Genomic DNA, 19,990 nt, shown 5'->3' with positions numbered 1-19,990 from the left:
TCTCACTCTGCCCCTCTCTCACTCTCCCCCTCTCTCTATCTCCGCACCCCCTCCCATCCCCCCACCCCCACTCTCTCTCTCTCTTTCTCTATACCAATAATTTCACAATGGTTGCTGCGGTGTCCACCTAATTAATGGAAACCAAATCATGGTTGAGTTAGTGTTTCCTTCAGGTCAACAGTGACAAGACTGAGGCCATCCATTTTTGGCACCTGTCAGAAATTCTGCATCACAGCCACTAATTCTTTTTCCTCCCTGACTGCTTGCTCAACAGTGTGCAGCCTTAGTGCTAGGCTTAAAAGTATGTTGTTTTCCTAGACTGTACGATACTCTATATTCTCAACCAACATTGACTGGTGGCCTGGGAGTCCGATCCCAGACACTAGCAGAGTTTTAGTAGAAAAAGAAAAGGGGAGGTGATGGCGTAGTGGTATTGTTGCTGGAATAATAATCCAGAGACCCTGGGTAATGCTCTGGGGACCTGGGTTTGAATTCTGCCATGGCAGATGGTGGAATTTGAACCCAATAATAAAAAAAAATCTAGAATTAAAAGACTAATGATGTCCATGAAACCACTGTCAAGTGTTGTAAAAACCCACCTGGTTCACTAATTCCCTCCAGGAAAGGAAATCTGCTGCCCTTACCTGGTCTGGCCTACATGTGACTCCAGACCCACAGCAATGTGGTTGACTCTTATAAATGCCCTCTGAACAAGGGCAATTAGGGATGGGCAATAAATGCTAGCCTGGCCAGCAATGACCACATCCCGTGAATGAATAGGGGGAAAAAAAATAGCTCCTTTCATAACCACTGGACACCTGAAAGCACTTTACAATCAACATGTTTTTTGAAGTGTAGTCACTGTTGTAATGTAGGAAATGTGGCAGCCAGTTTGCACACAGCAAGCTCCCACAAAAAGCATCGTGAAAATGACTGGATAATCGAAAGACAGCACTGTACTGCACTGGAATGTCAGGCTTGATTTTTTCAATCAAGTCCTGGGTGGAATTTTACATTGACCCCACACACCATCCCCCTACCCCCACCCCATTCCCCCCCACCCAGATCATCCAGATGGGGGCAGAAGATTCAACTTGTGCCCATCAATATGGCAGCAGCTGTTAAATCGCTGAAGCCAAGTGGGTGGGCTCACCCCAAACCTTTCAGCCGGGGTCCCAGGCCCCCACCTTCACTCCTGGAGCGGGTCTTGAACCCACAACATTCGATTCAGAGATGATGAGAGTGTTACCAGCTGAGCCATAGCTCCCCCAAATTTTGAATGAAGAGAGGGGAAAGAAGCCTCTTTCGGGGAAGAGGAAGCCACGCTTATTAAAAGCTGCACTAACACAGGAAGAGACGAAGGGATTCGATTTCAGATTGAAGGCTAAAAATGGAATAATAATAAATGGAAGATTTAAATAGAAAAGGAAAGATTAGGGTTGGAGCCAAAAAAATATGAGGTGGCAACTGTTGGTGGAGCCTGTAATAGTAATGAAGAAATTAGCTTTTAATAATTGAAATGAAATAATTGAGGGGGATTTTCATTTTCCTGTTGAAGAGCATAGATCTAAATTGCAGCAATACAACAATGGCACTGTGAAAGGAATGATCTAAAGGCTGTGAAGGAAGCAGAAAAACGCAAATTGAATCTTCATCTAATGAGTCAATAAATATATTGGAGGCAGTTTTGTAAAATTTTACATATAAATTGGGGGAGGTAACAGGACCAAAATCATGGGGGAGGGTTAACATCCATTCTGACTTTCAGCAATCTCAGAAGCTAGAATTATAGCCAAGATCAGATGGAAGTCTTGCTAATATATACAAATTGGGGTCAAATGATCCAATTAAGATCAATCTCCCTGTTAAAACTCTGCACTTTCATAGCTGCCTGGAAGGTACCGTGCAGGCCTGGTTCAAGTTAAATACCGCGCGTAAAAATTTAAAGATCTTGCACATTGGGGAAAATAAAGGCTGGCTGCACGCAACAATGAAATTTTACAGGGAATGTTGGTTAAGATCCAACACCGTGCTGCCATTGTCAGTTCACTTATACCTGCTCACAAACCATGAGTGGGACATGTTGGAGGTGGCCACTGGTGGTGATATTTGAAGGGATCATTGGCTGCAGTCAGAGAAAGCTGGAAACAGGTCTGGCACACATTTTTACTACGGTTTCTTGTGTGCTCTGAACCTTTTAAGGCTTCCAATATTTGTCACTGTAGGTGATGCAAACATTGCTCTTGATAACAATAAACCACAGGTCCTTCTTGGTCCCACACTTCACCCCTCCTGTTTAAGCTGCTGCTGCTGGCACACTAAAATGAACCCTGTTGGATTCCTTACCACCCCATCAGTGAGTGTCCTATAAACAGTGCCAGTAGCCCTGTCAGCTTGCCAATTCAGTGTTAATGAAGCCCAGATATGATAATTGATTGGGCAACTCTATTGGACAGATATATATCCCACCTCCACTCTAACCCTAACCCTAATGTACACCTGAATTATCCCCAGTATGAGTGGAGACGGTTAATGAAAAGAAGAAGGAGCAAGGTGAGTGAACACACCCTATAAAACATGTGTTAAAGGACAATTTATCCAAGAATTCACGAAATGATCAGGATTCATTGAACTATCACAGTGAGGTTCGTTTCAACTATATCTTGATAATCCATATTGAAATACTCTAACCCATATGCACTAACCCTAAACCAATACCTTAATCCTACCCTAACCCTAATTTACTAACCCTGACCCTAACCCTAATGCCCTCACCATAACCCTAATGGCTTAATCCTAACTCTAACCCTAATGCACCAACCCTAACCTTAATCATAACAATAGTGCAGCAGCCTTAACATTAATCCTAATGCATTAACCCTATTAATCCTGACCCTAACACCCTTACCAGGCCAGTCCTCACACTACCAACTCTACAAGCTCTTTCTACCCCAAATACAATAAACTTCCTTTGATTCCAGCTACAATCAGTGATCCTCCGTCTCATAAATCTCGTGTCCAGTTATTGCCTGTAATCCTGTGTTTCTCCTTTCTCCTGCAAATGCACATTCTTTAGCCTCAGCCGCAAGTACAATCAGAATCTTTTCCTGCCATAGCAACAATCAACAATACTCTGGCTGCAGGTGCCATTTCCCCCCAAGTTGCATGAAGCCTGGTGTCTGTTTTGCACACTTCTTCCAAGTCAACCAACAGTTCCCTCCCCCAGGCTCTTCTGCACTGCCACAATCAATGAATCCCTAGACTCTCAGACCGCGGTTCTCTCGGCTGCAATATCTTAATCTTTCTTCTCATTCTGCAACTACCATGTTCAATTATTGTAACTGCAATAAGAACTAAATTCCTTTACTTTTCATGCAACTACCAGTAATTCTCCCACTTGAAGATGCAAGATATTAGATTCTATACTTGGTGACAATAAAGTTTGGATTACTGGCTTGACTAACATTCTAACTTGATGCCCTCAATGGACTGTGTGCATATACTTGGCCAGTTAATAAAAGAACGATTCCTACTTGACTAATCGTTTCATTGTATGGATTCGATCCAGTAAAACAGGAACTAACAGCTCTGCATGTTGCTTTTTCCCTTTGAAACAAGTAATTATATAACAATGTTGCATATTGCTGATCAGAAGGCTAACTTTAAAAAGTTAAAATGTTCTGAGACTCATTTGGGGATATATACAATATTTGGCTTGTATGGTTGTTAATTAGAAACTTTGTCCTGAATTTCACAAAGTGACAAAGAAAGGTGCCTACAAAGATTGAATAATCTGGTGGCACGAGTTTCCCCTTTCCTGGCATTACTTTGAATCTGGTGCCAAGTCAAGGGCATCCAGCAGCAATGGTGTCATCAAACAGAAGGCAGACAATCACGCTGAAGTATTCTAACAGCCAGCAAACCAGGAAGTTAAATTCACTGATTATTCTTCACTTTTATTTCAGTTTTTAAAAATTAATTCATGGGATGTGGGCATCGCTGGCTGGGCCAGCATTTATTGCCCACCCCTAATTGCCCTTCAGAAGATGGCGGTGAGCTGCCTTCTTAAATGGCTGCAGTCTGTTTTGTGTAGGTACACCCACGGTGCTGTTAGGGAGAGGGGGTTCCAGGATTTTGACCCAGTGACAGTGAAGGAACGGCGATATATTTCCAAGTCAGGATGGTGAGTGGCTTGGAGGGGAATTTCCAGGTGGTGATGTTCCCATCTATCTGCTGCCCTTGTCCTTCTAGATGGTAGTGGTCATGGGTTTGGAAGCTGTGGAGGTCAAGCCACTGAATGCATTTAAGAAGAAATTGATAGAATTCTAGACTCTGAAGGCATCATGGGGTATGGGGAGATCCCGGGAGTATGACGTTGAGATAGAGGATTAGCTATGATCATATTGAATGGCGGAGCAGGCTCGAAGTGCTGAATTACCTACTCCTGCTCCTATTTTCTATGTTTCTATGCTTATGGTGTAGGTACACCCACAGTGCTGTTAGGAAGGGAGTTCCAGGATTTTGATCCAGTGACATAAAAGGAACGCCAATATATTTCCAAGTCAGAATGGTGAGTGGCTTTGAGGAGAACTTCCAGGAGGTGCTGTTCCCATCTGTCTGCTGCCTTTGCCCTTTTAGATGGTAGTGGTTGTGGGTTTGGAAGGTGCTGTCTAAGGAGACTTGGTGAGTTCCCACAGTGCATCTTGTAGATGGTACACACTGCCACTATGTGTGGTGGTGGAGGAAGTGAATGTTTGCAGATGAAGTGCCAATCAATTGGGCTGCTTTGTGGATGGTGTCGAGCTTCTTCGGTGTTGTTGGAACTGCACTCATCCAGGCAAGTGGAGAGTATTCCATCACACTCCTGACTTGTGCTTTGTAGATGGTGGACAGGCTTTTGGGAGTCAGGAGGTGAGTTACTTGCCACAGGATCCATGCCTCTGACCTGCTCTTGAAGCCACAGTATTTATATGGCTAATCCAGTTCAGCTTCTGGTTAATGGTAACCCCCCCAAGATGTTGTTAGTGGGGGATTCAGCGATGGTAATGCCCTTGAATGTCATGGGGTGATGGCTAGATTCTCTCTTGTTGAAGATGGTTATTGCCTGGCACTTGTGTGGTGTAAATGTTACTTGCCACTTGTCAGCCCAAGCCTGGATATTGTCCAGATCTTGTTGCATTTGGACACAGACTGCTTCAGTATCTGAGGATCCGCGAATGGTGCTGAACATTGAGCAATCATCAACGAACATCCCCACTTCTGACCTTATGGTGGAATGAAGGTCGTTGATGAAGCAGGTGAAGATGGTTGGGCCTAGAATATTACCCTGAGGAACTCCTCAGAGATGTCCTGGGATGAGAAAATTGAATGATTGGGTCATAAATGTGGGATTGGGGTAGAAACTGGAATATCACAAACTTATATATTTTAAAATATAAGATATATATTTTTAAAATATGTGGAATGTTGCATCATTATGGAGAAACTTGGCTGTCCGCAAATATAAGATCAGTTTCTCTGGGCCAATGAGGATTTTTGGCATGATTATGAAGTAATTATGAATTAGTAAGGTTAAAAACCCAGTTATACCTCATTCAACAAGGCGGAACTTTTCCAAGGCATTTTTACAGTGAGACTAACAGCATGAAAGAGCTAGTTTTCATCAGTTCAGTGATTTCTAATTGATCACAATTTTTAACAGTGCACACTATGGAGAAGTGCAGAATCACTGACAGCAACTTTTGGCTGTGGGCATTTAACTGCACAGGTGCGGATTCTGTAAGTTTTTATCAGTCTTCGAGGAGCAATGATGGCAAACAGTGATAGTTCTGTCATCATAACTACTACAAATCCAGGCCCTTATTTTTGCAAATCTAGTTTAGATCTACAATGATAAAGTAGTGCTGTCATTGAAAAAGGATCTTGTTGGTTTATTTAATATTAATGTATTGAGGTGCAGTTCCACTTTAAACACAAAACAGCAACGAGGAAATCTATTTTAGACCATTAGTTAATGAACAGAACCTGGAGGATTGAAGCCACATTGTTAAAAAATCATAATCATATTTTAAAGTCCTATTTAAATAACCAAAAAGTAAGATAGTGGTGCTATATCTTACACTGCCTATAATGTTCAATTTGTTCTGTGCTTGATTATGTGAGTCTGTTTACTATTGATGCTCACTGTGCTTGATTAGTTAAGCCTGAGTATGGACTCAGGGAAAAGAAATCAAGCTGTAGAAAAAGCTGGATGTCATACCTGGAGCGTGGCGTAGACATTTTAAAGCACTGTGAATAAAAACTGTTACACACATGTAAGCTGGTGTCATCTCTGCATAGATCTGAGATATAAAGTATACAACACTGCCCATTCGCCACCGCCCCCCCCCCCCCCACCCCCCCCCCACCCCCCCCCGCAAATGACACAGACACGAAAGCAATTCAGACAGAGGAGTGATAATGTAATGAGCGTAGTGATATGAATGTGAATAATATTCATCCAATCCTCAAAAGGTGAAAATTCACAGTTGAAAAATGTTTTTAAATTTGGGTGTTATGGAGCATTAATTTAGCCCAATTGGAAATTCATCAATTCACTGGAAAACCATGAGACAAAATTGCTTGATGGTGTCACAACACACTTGAGTGTGTTGGAAATGGGAATCTCTTGTACCTGCAGTAACAGGCAGCAAGCTCATTAGTGATCTATCATCAGAAAAGCTTTGTAATGCCTTTGCCCTTCGTGTACCTGATCTGGGAACGCTGATGCCAAGCACTGCTTAGAACATGTAGGAATTCCATTTCCCAATGAAACTAAGGAACTGTTCGCATAAAATGTTTTATTTGGTTTGACTGTTTTATTCAATGTCGGTAAATGCCAGTACAAGCTGCAGACTTTAATTGATTCTTTGTTGTTCTTGGCAGGGTGACATGGGGCATCTTGGGAAGATGGGCTTGCCTGGACATCGTGGACCGAAGGTGAGGTGGATTATTTAAACTCTTCTTTTGTTAATTAATCAAAACCTAAGTGATCGGTTATCAGTCAGATTATGTTACTAGCCACTGGTTGAAATTTCTTCAAAGTAGCAATTTTTTCAGTAAAATTGTTAATACATTAGTAGGTCGAACCTAACATCATATTCCTTGGGTTGTTCATGAAAGGCAGAGTACAGACTGTACCCAACCAGCCTGCACTTGCAACACCAAAAATAAAATGTCTACAGTTAGATGTGATTCTGCAATTGGTCAATAAATTGCTGAATAACCCTGACTGTGCTAATGGCTACACTAACAACCAATTTAAGATATCAGTAAACCTTGTAACAAGGCTCATTTATGCTTGGTAGAAGTAACTTCCATTCATACACAGGGACCCATTCTCTGCAAACAAAAGGGATATGTTCAAGTCTTGGAGGGTTATAGGACTAGAGGAGGTTACAGAGACAGGGAGGGACAATAAGGCCATGGAGAGATTTGAAAACAAAGATGAGAATTTTAAAATCAAGGCATTGTTTGACAAGGAACTAATGTGAGTCAGTGAGCATCAAGGTGATAGTTGCTTATGCTGTTTGATTACATTGGGAATTCTGTAAATTTTGGCCTTGTGCATTTTTCAAAATTAACGTTTTAATATTTAGCACAATAGATACATAGAAAATGATTTATACAATGCAAATTGTGTAATGTGAAAGATAGAAATATATATTCAGCACTTAAATTGTGTTGCATTTCCTCTATAATCTATAATATATATACTTAAGGTCTGTTGCCAAAACAGAGCTTGTGTCAAGAATCAAAAATAACTCCAGTTGTTTGGAAACCTTATGACAAAATACCTATCCAAAATTTTGGAAAAAAATAGCAACTCCATGTGCTAAAGATACATATTGGCACATTAATGAAGCTTGCTGGATTTTTTTGCCACAGTTTAATTCTTTGTTATTGACTGAGTTTGTTACTGAATGCATTGTATCAGAGTGATTGAAAATACATTGTGCATCAGCTGTATGCTGATGAATGTGTATTGTGGTTTTGTGTAAAGTGTCATACATTGTTCAGCATAATATAAGCTGATGCTAATTTCAACCAAGAATGGACATCATGTAATTTTAATATGACCACCCAATTGTCTTTTCTTGGGGGTAACAACAGTACAGCCATTCATGTGGTTTAAAGTTGTGAAGTATTTTTGAGGTACGCCACTGTTAAAAATAAGCGCTAGCTCCTCCGCAGTTTTCCACACTACTAACCACTCTGAGTGTACATGCCGCAGGTAGTTTTGCAAAGGGTTTTTGTTTTTTCTCAGCCAAGTATCATGTATAAACAGAAGCTCATGGCCATGTTAGGAAACCTCCAAATCAAACTCCTAAGAAATTCACAAACAGAGTTTCTGGTTCAATCATAATAAAAAAAAGCATTGATGTGAGTGTAAAGTGATTCCTTATTTTATACCCATGGAGGGCTTTTACTCCCTTTCCACTAAGGTCCAATAAAAAATTTTATGGGGTGCGTAGGAATAATGAAAAAGCACAGACAAAAAGGCAGCTCAGTTGCTCGATGTATGTGATACAACTTTGGTAAACCGTGAAAGAACTCCGTGCAATAAAAACAGAAAATGCTGGAAACACTCGGCAGCATCTGTGGAGTGAGAAACGGAGTTAACGTTTCAGATCAGTCAGTTCTGATGAAGTATCATCACCTGAAATGTTAACTTTGTTTCTCTCTCCAACAGATGCTGCCAGACATAATTAGTATTTCCAGCATTTTCTTTTTTATTTCAGATTTCCAACATTTCACAGAATTGTGTGTACCTGCCTGAATACATCATTATTTATTAACTGTCCTGCCACAGTGTTACCCTTTAAACCTTTGTAGGCTTAAGTGATTTCCCTTCTTTCAGCTTCTCCCCTTTTACTCGGGGTCGCCACAATACTGGTTGATCATCCTTCTCCATCTCCCTCTGTCAACCACCCATTCCTCTTCCAATCCCGATGTGTTTAAGTCTCCCTCCACCGCATCTTCCCATCTGGTCTTAGGCCTTCCTCTTCTCTTTCTTCCTGACAGTCCCATCTCCAGCACTCAATTCACCGCAAATCCTTTCTCTCTCTCTCTCTCTCTCTCTCTCTCCCTCCACAAGAGATGACCATACCATTTCAATCTCTTCTTGGCTACTTTCTTCGATGCTCTCACAATCTTCACTGCCCCCCTCCCCACCCCCGCCCGATGTACTGGTTCCTGATTTTGTCCTTTCTCATTACTCCACACATCCATCACAGCATCTGCATCTCATTTGTATCCATGCATTGTTCCTGTGTTTTTGATATGACCCAAGTTTCTGCACTATATAACAAGGCCAGTCTCACACTCTCTTGTAGATCCTTCCTTTCAGTCTCAGCGATACTTTTCTATCACACAACATTCCACTGCACTTCTTCCAACCACTCCAACCAGAGCTAATCCGTTCCTTAATCTCCATTTTCATACTTCCATCTTCTGTCAGTGTTGACCCCAGGTCACTTGAAACTACTCACCTTCTCCAAGTCTTCACCCATAGTCTTTGCACCTTCACTCTGATCCTCTTCCCTAGACTCAACTGATTTCCATAAATTGGATACTTGGTCTACTGATCTTCAAACCCTTATCTTCCAGTGCTTTTCTCCAGATACTCGGTCGTGTTCTAATCATTCCCACCACATAGCTCAATGGCATCTGCAAACATCTGTTGGATTAGTGACATTAGGGTTGGATTTCTGTAAGCATCTTACAGTGTAGCTTCAACAGGAGGTCCACAGGGAATCTGGTAAACACCATTTGCCCTGTTTCTCTGACATTTCTGCAGACTTAAGAGGGCAGAGGCTGGGAATTCTGAGGTGAGTAACTCACCTCCTGATTCCTCAAAGCCTGTCCACCATCTACAAAGCTCAAGTCAGGAGTATGTTGGGATATTCTTGACTTGCCTTAGTGAGTATAGCTGCAACAGCACTCAAGAGGCTTGACATCATCTAGGATAGAACAGGCCATCTAACACCTCAACCATTCGTTCCTTCCACCACCGGTGCACAATGGGAGCACTGTGTACCATCTACAAGATGCAATGTAGCAACTCGCCAAGGGGCCCTTGAAAGCGCCTTCCAAACTCGTGACTCTATCACTTAGAAGCCAAGCATATGTCTGGGAGCACCACCACCTGCAAATTGCCCTCCAAGTCACACACCATCTTGATTGGAAATATATCGCCGTTCCTTCACTGTCACTGGGTCAAAATCCTGGAACTTATCCTAACAGCATTATGGATGTACCTACATCACATGGACTGCAGTGATTCAAAAGATGGTTCACCACCACCTTCTCAAGCGCAATTAGGGATGAGCAATAAATGCTGGCCAATGATGCTCACATCACAAGAATGAATTAAATAGCAAACTAGGACAAGACCATCAGGAAATTCAATCTCATCACATGGTAGTTTGTTTTATATTTTACTTATTTGTACCTTTACCAATGAACATAATCAGGAACCTGGCATCTACATGCCTCCAGTATGTTTATGTTTTCTAATCTATCTGCTTGTTTTCCTAGGGGCTGATTGGAAACCGTGGAGAACCAGGAATGAAAGGTGATAAGGTGATCTGAATACCTCCTTATTGCACTGTGATGTGATATTAATACTTTCTTCCAGCACTTGAGTTTAATATTCTCTTATTGCACTGTGACATAATATTAATCTTTTCAAACACTGTGTCTATTACTCTGTGGTAATACTCCCTTACTGCACTATATTAGTATAGCACTTCCTGATAACAGAGTATGTTGCACTAAATTAGAAATAATACCTTTCCACCATTGGCTTAATATTAATTCTCACTCGAGCATGGAGTTTAATTCTTCATCAATATCTGTGATTCAGCTTTAATACCTTGAAGCACTGAGTTTCATAACTTTTACAAAACATTATTTAAGCTCCCTTATTACATTGCACTGTAGTTTTAATACTTGTCAGGATGAATTAATCCTCCTTAGTAGTCCATAATTAAAATTTCCATCCATTCTTATTACTCCTGTTTAAGTACCTTTTGCTGCAGAATACTCCTATCCAAGGAGCACACAAGCAGCTTGCTGATCCCACGCTTTTTTTGCCATTTGTAGAAGGGCCTGAGCGTGGTGTCTTTTAGAATGGGAAGCCGATTGTACAGTGAATGCTATGCTGTGTGGGTGGGGAATGGCTGGTTGCAATAATCAGACGTGCCTGTATTATTGAAGACAAAGCCATGCTGCAACTTTTTCACCGCCTTCACCGCGATCGGCCGATCCACCATTGAAGGATTTTGTTGTGGTGGAAATTATTGAATGGCGACCCTCACTCGCCACGTCCTCATGTGTTATAATTCGCTGCTCATTCACTAAGTAAAGGAGGAATCTGGAGCCAGTCTTTCCTTAACCTAGGTTTACTCACAAAACCCAGAGAGCATAGGCACAGACTCCCTTTTCCTTCCACCCTACACAGGTGGAAACCGGTTCTTATATATACTTAAGAATAATGCCCCAACCTTTTCCCAATTATTAACAACTGCACAACTGGACCATGCACTTCATTGTGACAGGATTGCAACATTAAAAATGGGGTGCTGTAAAGTAGAGTTATGGTGGGTTTTTGAATGATATTGAGGCACTACCCTCTACCTTACTCCAGCCTCAACACCCTGCCACTGTGGTCCATGACTGCTTAATCATCAGGAGAGGCTCTGCTTTTCTTGCAGCTAGCCTCCATATCTGGAGGTTGTTTTGGTTACCTGCCACCCGTCATCGTGGTTGGAGCTACAGCTCACCCCAACACTCTATAACTGTGCACTAAGAGGTGTGTGGCAGTGGCTGCAAATGAGTTCATCATTTTTAAACATTCTCTTCCCTTTCTCTCTTTGGGGAAGTGCTAAGCCTCTCCTTGAAGTGTTCACGATGGCATGCCCAAGCTTGGGATCTCAATCTGTAGGAAATTATTCATAAAGAAAATCACAAGCTACCTTTCTGTGGCACAGCATGCTCAACCATCAATGTTTTGTGCCAGTGTTCAAACTGTCAGAGTATCCTTGCTGCTTGGCATTAATGTGTAGCTTGGTCTAATATACACTTTGAATATATATATATATTATAATATATATTCAGTTGTCACTAAATAGGCAAGATTAATCATGGCTCTCCCTCACAATCGTTCCTCCTCACACTTGTTTCATTTCCTGTTTCTTTAATGTGATTGTTGATTGTGCTTTACACACTATTCCTTTCCAAGATAAGGATATGCCTCTATATTAATTGCTTCTCAGGGCAAAGGAATTAGCGCTGCAATTTTTCTATAAATAATCTATAGCCAGGATTTCCCGGTCGGTGAACCAGGGGGCAGGGCCCGCTAGCCGACGCATAAAACGACACGTGGTGATGTCGGGCAGAACTTCCGACGTCACCCCGCCCTGTTTAAATTTTCAGGTAGGCGGAGGCTCAGCAGAATCAGCTGTGCGCCCGCCGACCTGTCAATGGCCAATTGAGGCCATTGATAGAGTCATTGAAGTAATTAATGGACCTGCCCATCTAATCTTAAGGTTGGCGGGCAGGCTGGGAGCCCTGGCGGGCATTAGAAAAAGCGTGAAACCTCATCCTCAGGCAGGATGAGGTTTCATGTAGGTTTTTAAAAATGTAATTAAAGTGTATTTAAAAGTGATGGACATGTCCCAACTCATGTGACTGTGTCACATGAGGGGACATGTCAGGGAAATTTTGTTCTTCTATTTTTCAGATTTTTTTACTGTAGAGCTGATCTCCCTGAGGCAGCACTTGGTCTCAGGGAGATGAGTGCGCACTTTCGTGCACATGTGTGAAAGAGCACGCTCTCGGCTCAGGGAATCCACCCCTCTCCCGTCTGCACGGGGAGCGTCGATCGGAGGCGCGCCTCTGCGTGCCCGCTCTTAAACATCCCCCCCAGTGGGGGGATAATTCTGCCCTATGTCACATTGCTTAACATGAGACTGTTCATATAAATAACCACACTTCCTATTTAATCACTTCAGTATAATGAAAAATGTAATTAGAAATACATATTTGAAACTTATTTAAACAATACAGCTGTTAAGGAAATATTTTTCACACGTTATTCTAAATATAGTTAACTATCTTCCGCTGTAAACAGATGTCTTTTATAAATATTCTGTGTACTGAACACATCTTGTTTTTATTTTTCAACATGCGATTTAATTCTTACACTAGCCCAGTCGGCAAAGAGAAGCTAATTAAAGAATGGAATGTCACTATAAAGATTCCACACTGTGTTTGCCTCAGCAAATATGAATTAATGCATCCCAGAGCTGCTAAAAATAAATATACCACTCACAAGCTTCCATAGCCACATCGATTCCTCTCTTGAGCTTATAATGTAAATTATTTTTGATAATAAGATATCATTCTTTTTGTTTTCATGCAATATTTTTCGATTTTAAAACATTTATTAGCCTATATTTAGCAAAATTATTCTACCTTTTTTATTAATCAACAATGATTAACTTATTATTTTACGGAAAGTAATTTTGTTTGAACAATATTGAACATATAATAATGAGCTTACAAATTGTTCTGGTCAGCAATAGATGAGCATGTTCATGGTGATTTCTCCTGATCAGTCGCTCTGCTAAAATTCTAATCATCTGCTTTTTGAATGCTGAGCTAGCTACAAGAAGTGCTCATGTACAGTAAAATCCCAATGAGTCGAAACCCAGGGGATCTGCCCACAAATGCAGGTTAAGTGGAACTTCATGATAGCCGAGGAGGCCCCATTCCCACATGAATGCATCTCTATGTAACCCAATATGCCTACAAATGCAGTCTATGTCAAAAACAACGGCCAAATGCCAAATTGAAATTCAGTAAAGCAGCAACTATGTGAAAAAGTCTTTATTCAATCTGTTCACAACTTACAATGGCCTGCCCTTGTAAAAGGCCGGAACTTTGCATTGAAAAATGCAGCAAACACATGGGAGCACCACCACCTGGAAAATCCCCTCCAAGCCACTCACAATCCTGACTTGGAAATGAATCACCATTTCTTCACTGTTGCTGGGCCAAAATCCTGGAACTCCCTCCCTAACATCACTGTGGGTGTACCTACACCACACAGACTGCAGCAGTTCAGGAAGGCAGTTCACCACCACCTTCTCAAGGGCAATTAGGGATGGGCAATAAATGCTGGCCTATCCAGCGACGTTGACATCCCATGAACAAATAAAAAAAGAGGACAGGAGATAGCTCCAGAAAATCTCCGTAATCTTTCTCTGCTTAGTGTGCTGTCTTCGGACATGCACAACGCAGTCCACCATGTTATCGATGCAGTCAAACATGTTTTTCGTGTGTTCATGCTGCAGTGTGAAATCCTGCAGCATCTCTACAGCCCTTACGGCATTGGCTAGGGAAACAGGCAGGCGGGCGGGAATTTAGCCATTCTTGCATGCCTTGCACATCCTTCCACAGGGAGCTCTCAATGTCAATTGATGACCTGCCCAGAGCTCCATGATTTTGTGCTCTTGTGTGGTCTAACTCCGCTCTGATTGGTTGGCGCAGTCATATGACAAGCTTAGACAATTGAGTTCGGCTAATCTGGAGTTACCCGTACGTAATTTTGGCTTATCATGGGCGTCATTCTATGGGATTTGCGGGAATGGTTGATGACTTCGATATAACTGGATTTGGTGTCATTTGAGTTTGACTCATCGCGATTTCACTGCACATATTTTTTACATTGTGGCCGGAGCAATTCCTCCCCCAGTGCTTCTGGTGGTGATTATTTGTAGCCCGCCTGTTTCAGAAGCTTAAAAAAGTCGTAGATTTCAGTTATATTTCACCTATCTACTGCTTCCCACGGGTCATTTGTTATAGAACCTGCCCAGTTTTCACTGAGACTCCGTCCGTTCCTACAGCGGAAAACCAACCCACGAAGCCAATGTTATGCTCAGGCGGAAAGTTCAAAATCTGCCCCTTTAGGTCGAGTGGGCAAGCAAGGTTTTCTCCCAGTATTTCACCAGAGATGAGTTAAAATACAAATCAAATCGGTTACTCTTTTCAGCTTTTCCGCATTGTGCCTGTAGCCTTTAAACGGCAGCGTTAAAATCAGAGTGTTTTCACGTGAGGGAAATGCGTAAAACTTAAGCTGAAGAAAATAAGTTCTCAGCTTAAAAAGACCTATGAAGAGAAGCTTAGTCAGGGTGTTAATACAACAATAACATGAGCAGCAGACAGTACTCTTGTAAGACTGAGAGTACCTTGTATGTTTATGATACCCACCTACCCTTATGTTTGTGATAATTGCCCTATAACTATTTGAAAATGTTATAAAATATATATATATATTTCATAGAGAATGCACCATTCTGCTCCAACACAATGGGCTGAAGTTTCCTGCAGGTGTTGCGATTCTAACATCAGGGCCATATGTGAGCCATGAACCACCAGAGTAACTTTGCTTGAGGGAAGAGTCATATTCGAATCAAAACATTAACTCTCTTTCTGTCTCCACAGATGCTGCCAGACCAGCTGAGTATTTCCAGTACTTTCTGTCTTCATTTCTTAATTGGCTGCATCTGTGTTCGCCGTCCAGTTAAGGGTGGTGGGCGGACCAGGGAAACGGGCGGAACAGGGAAATGGGTGGACCAGGGCGGACCAGGGAAACGGGCGGACCAGGGCGGACCAGGGCAACGGGCGGACCAGGGAAATGGGCGGACCAGGGCGGACCAGGGAAACGGGCGGACCAGGGCAGACCAGGGAAACGGGCGGACCAGGGAAACGGGCGGACCAGGGCGGACCAGGGAAACGGGCGGACCAGGGAAACGGGCGGACCAGGGAAACAGGCGGACCAGGATAACGGGTGGACCAGGGAAACGGGCGGAGCAGGGAAGCGGGCGGACCAGGGAAGCAGCAGGTCCAGGGAGAGGGCGGACCAGAGAAACGGGCGGACCAGGGAGAGGGCGGACCAGGGAAGCGGGCGGACCAGGGAAGCGGGGAAGCGGGTGGACCAGGGAAACAGGCGGACCAGGGAAACAGGCGGACCAGGGAGAGGGCGGACCAGGGAGAGGGTGGACCAGGGAAACAGGCGGACCAGGGAGAGGGCGGACCAGGGAAGCGGGCGGACCAGGGAAGTGGGCGGACCAGGGAGAGGGTGGACCAGGGAGAGGGTGGACCAGGGAGAGGGTGGACCAGGGAGAGGGCGGACCAGGGAAGCGGGTGGACCAGGGAAACGGGCGGCCCAGGGAGAGGGCCCGCTGCAATACCTGGATCGCAGCCTCGCTGGCATAGATGAACGCTGCTGAAGAAAAGAGAGAGCCAAGGGAGAGCCTCAGTGGAGGTGTTCACAAAGGCCTCCCTCTTCAATGGCAGAAACAAAATGACAAACGCTTGTGAGAGGTCTCAGGGTGGGGGGGGGGGCCGACCTTTCCAGAAGGCTGCTGGTGGCCACTGCTGAACCACAGTAAGAATTCTGCCCCACCACCCCCACCACCGATGCTGCCAGTTAATTCAGCCACCCATGGCCTGCAGGCCTCCCATGAGAGAGCCCACACCCCACACCTGCAGCGTTGCTGGGCTCCCAGCACAGCGGGGGTGGGGGGGAGGTGGGGGGGGTGGGGTAGCGGGGGCAGGGGGAACCCATGCCACTCCAGGAAAATGACCCTTGATTGGGGCTTTAATTTACTTCATTGCTCTGTCTGCATCCACGGAGCGAGCTGCTAATTCCCATGGCAATCAGCCCTGGGAAAGTAGCCCAGAGTCAGGACAGCTTCAGGGAGCCATGCTGACAGGATTTTTCAAAATGTATTCTTTCATGGGATGTGGGCTACCAGCAAGGCCAGCATTTGTTGCCCATCCCTAATTGCCCTTGAACTGAGTGGCTTACTAGGCCATTTCAGAGGGGCAGTTAAGAGTCAACCACATTGCTGTGGGTCTGGAGTCACAGGTAGGCCAGACCAGGTAAGGACGGCAGATTTCCTTCCCTAAAGGACCTTAGTGAACCAGGTGGGGTTTTTTTTATGACAATCAGCAATGGTTTCATAGTCATTATTACTGAGAATAGCTTTTAATTCCAGATTTTATCAATTGAATTTAAATTCTACCAGCTGCTATGGTGGGATTTGAACCCGAGTCCCCAGAGCATTAACCTGGGCTTCTGTATTACTAGTCAAATGATATTGCCACTACACTACTGCATCCCATCTCCCACTACTTCCCACGCCCACCCTGGCGCCCACCAGCCTCAAAACCTGTCTCTACAGGGCCGAGAAAATTCAGCCCCAAGCTGGCTGAGTAAGGCATAAATATTAAAGCTTGCTTGTCATGGACAAGTGAACCTTTTTGAAATGTTCATGCGAGCAGATTATCAGAACAGGAAGACTTAAATTCCAAAACTGATAGAAGGCAAAAGAGCCTCTCACTTTCACATTAAGGTCCATCATGAGATGCACTAAGGCTCAACAGCATCCTTCCGCTTTCAGCCTGAAACACAGTGGGCAATCATGTAGTGACGTAATGTCTCATGCCCACCCCCTCCTCCATTCCTGAGGCTGTAAGCACAAATCTCAAATCCATCAGTTCCCAGTAAAGTTTATTGATTTGGAATAGTGGAGGCCTCACATGGGGGAAGCTGAGGGAATATTGTGTTTGCCAAACAGTCTCGGTGTCTTCTGTCAGTTGATTAACATGAATAGATCTGTTACAGGTTTTTTTTTTCCCAGTTTGTCAGCAGAGGATTGCTGAAGTTAAGAATCTATTCAGGGTAAACTTATAGAAACAGCCAAACGCACTAACACAAATATTTTGACAATAATTGCTACTCAAAATGGCCCAAAATCATGAAATAACATTTTATTTTGGTTGCCTTGTATGTTTCAGGTAAGGTAAAACATGTAGTATGTTTTATTACAGTCTAGTAATCTCTTGGAGAGAAAATTTGCACTTTTGTCAAAGCTATTATAGGTTTGCATTGTTCAAATTGAGGTGATAAATCGATGGAAAATATTCCAAACTTTTCACTTACACAGGAGCATTTTAACAGCTGAAATAATTCACTTCAAAGTATTTTATTAATTGTAGTGCCTTTTTTTTAGCTGACTAAATTTCTGCATGATACTAGGTGGTGTAGAAGAGCACGAGGCAATATTGTGATTTCAGTGTTATCACATTGCCTTAACGTGGCGTGGCAACACCTCAGTACTTTGCCGTTTTGCTGTGTCAAAAGGAATGAGGCAATGCTCTAATATTATCTTGTTATGTCTGCATTTAGAAACAATATTCTAACATCTGTGTTTTACCATGGATCTGCAGTATTAGACAGCACCGTAATGCTGCACGGTAACTCCACGTAGAGTTGTGAAGCAGTCTACCCAACTGGGCCCATTGTGTTGGAGTATTACGGCAACATCTTGACTTGTGCAGTATTTGTAGAGTGACAGGCTAGGTCGAACTGCGCTGTCTGGTCCATTATATTGAAATTGGTGAGAGAATGTTGCAGATCTGTGTTGTTCTACTGTGTATTAAGAGGGTTGAGGCAATGCTCTAACACTATGCTGTCTTGTACTGTGAGTTTAGGGTGACGAGGGCATTCCAGGAATACCAGGAGAACCGGGTTTCCCTGGCGATAAGGTGAGAGTTTTTGCTAATCTGACAAGTGTGAACTTTGAAAATTCAACCTCCTTAATTTCCAGTTTTTACCCGGTACTTAAATAGCTAACGGTGATTTCAGTGGAAGGTGCATAGTGGGATGAATGTGACCTCTTCCTTTTCATCTTTTAAGCATAGCTGTTTCCCTTACAAATAAACTTTTTTTTGTTGTTGTTTCAGAGTAATTAATTTAAAGTGCAGGAAGGAAGTGTTTGTTTCACATTTATACAGCTACTTCATGCCCACAGTTTCCGAATTTCTTTCCTTCGATAATTAATTGTGATCTCGACAAATGCACCAAGATGAGAGCTCGGATGTATTTTTGGTTCCATCAGGTTTAAGCTTATTTGGATCTGAAATGTGATACAACAACCATTTAACTTTTATTAAAAACATTTCAATCAAAGTGAAGACGGAGCCGGACTGTACTGTTCATTAGGGGAAAACGATGGTCTCCCTTAGATCCCTAGAAAGACACTGCTCACCCCTCGGAAACCATGAACAGTCAGGGCAGCAATCTGACAAGGTCTTCATGACAGGAAGATAAAAGGAAAATAGGACATAAGAACAGGAGGAGGACATTTAGCCTTTCCAGCCTGTTTGCCAGTACCTGGTTGATCTGTGACCTAACTCCCTTTCCCCAAATCCCTTAAAATCTTCAGCTGAAATCCTTCAATCTTAATTTACAATTAACAATTGATCCAGCACCAATTGCTGCTCCTGGATAAGTGTTCAAAACTTCTACCATCTTTGGTGTGGAGATGTTTTTGACCTGGCTCTAATTTTTACACCGCGGCCGGGGTTTTCCAGCCCCCCACCGTGCTGGGATCCGCTGCAGGAAATTCGGCAGTCCTGCCCAAAATCCATTGACTTTTGGTGGGACCAGACGATCCGGGCAGCGGGAAAATCCTGCCCTGTGTCTTCTAATCCTAGACTCCCCAACCAGTGGAAATAGTTTCTCTCCATCTGGGCGGGAAGTGGAGGGGGGAGGGGGGTTTGTGTGGGGGGGGGGGGGGTGCGGGTGTGGACCTGATCAATGCCCCCGATTGGGTCCACGCCGCCATTTTACATGGGTGGGCCAGTTAAGGCCCACCCAGTGCGACGAGCGCCAGGAAGCGTTGAGCACTCCCTGTGCGGCGGCCAGGGGTGGGGGGGGGGGTCCCTGAATCAGGGCCTGCGCTCTTTGATGCATGCGTGTGGCGTTGCCTCAGGGAGATTAGTTTAAGTTTTAAAAATCTAAGTAAAGAAAAGAAAAAAATTTTAAGACACGTCCCCTCATGTGACAGTGTCAGTGACGTTTTATAAAAACTTT

General features: G+C 43.4%; 1 protein-coding gene across 2 annotated transcripts in view; it reads left to right on the top strand.

The window, feature by feature from the left end:
- Positions 1 to 19,990, top strand: part of col27a1b (collagen, type XXVII, alpha 1b) — a 598,999-nt gene that overhangs the window by 271,387 nt on the left and 307,622 nt on the right. For both annotated transcript variants that reach the window (XM_041193458.1, XM_041193459.1), the window contains exons 15-17: positions 6,925 to 6,978; positions 10,579 to 10,623; positions 18,607 to 18,660. In XM_041193458.1, coding sequence (XP_041049392.1) covers positions 6,925 to 6,978; positions 10,579 to 10,623; positions 18,607 to 18,660 — 153 coding nt within the window. The remainder of the gene's footprint in view (positions 1 to 6,924; positions 6,979 to 10,578; positions 10,624 to 18,606; positions 18,661 to 19,990) is intronic.

Source organism: Carcharodon carcharias, chromosome 8, assembly GCF_017639515.1.
Source record: "Carcharodon carcharias isolate sCarCar2 chromosome 8, sCarCar2.pri, whole genome shotgun sequence".
Lineage (NCBI taxonomy): Eukaryota > Metazoa > Chordata > Chondrichthyes > Lamniformes > Lamnidae > Carcharodon > Carcharodon carcharias.
This window is presented reverse-complemented; position numbering and strand designations above follow the sequence as displayed.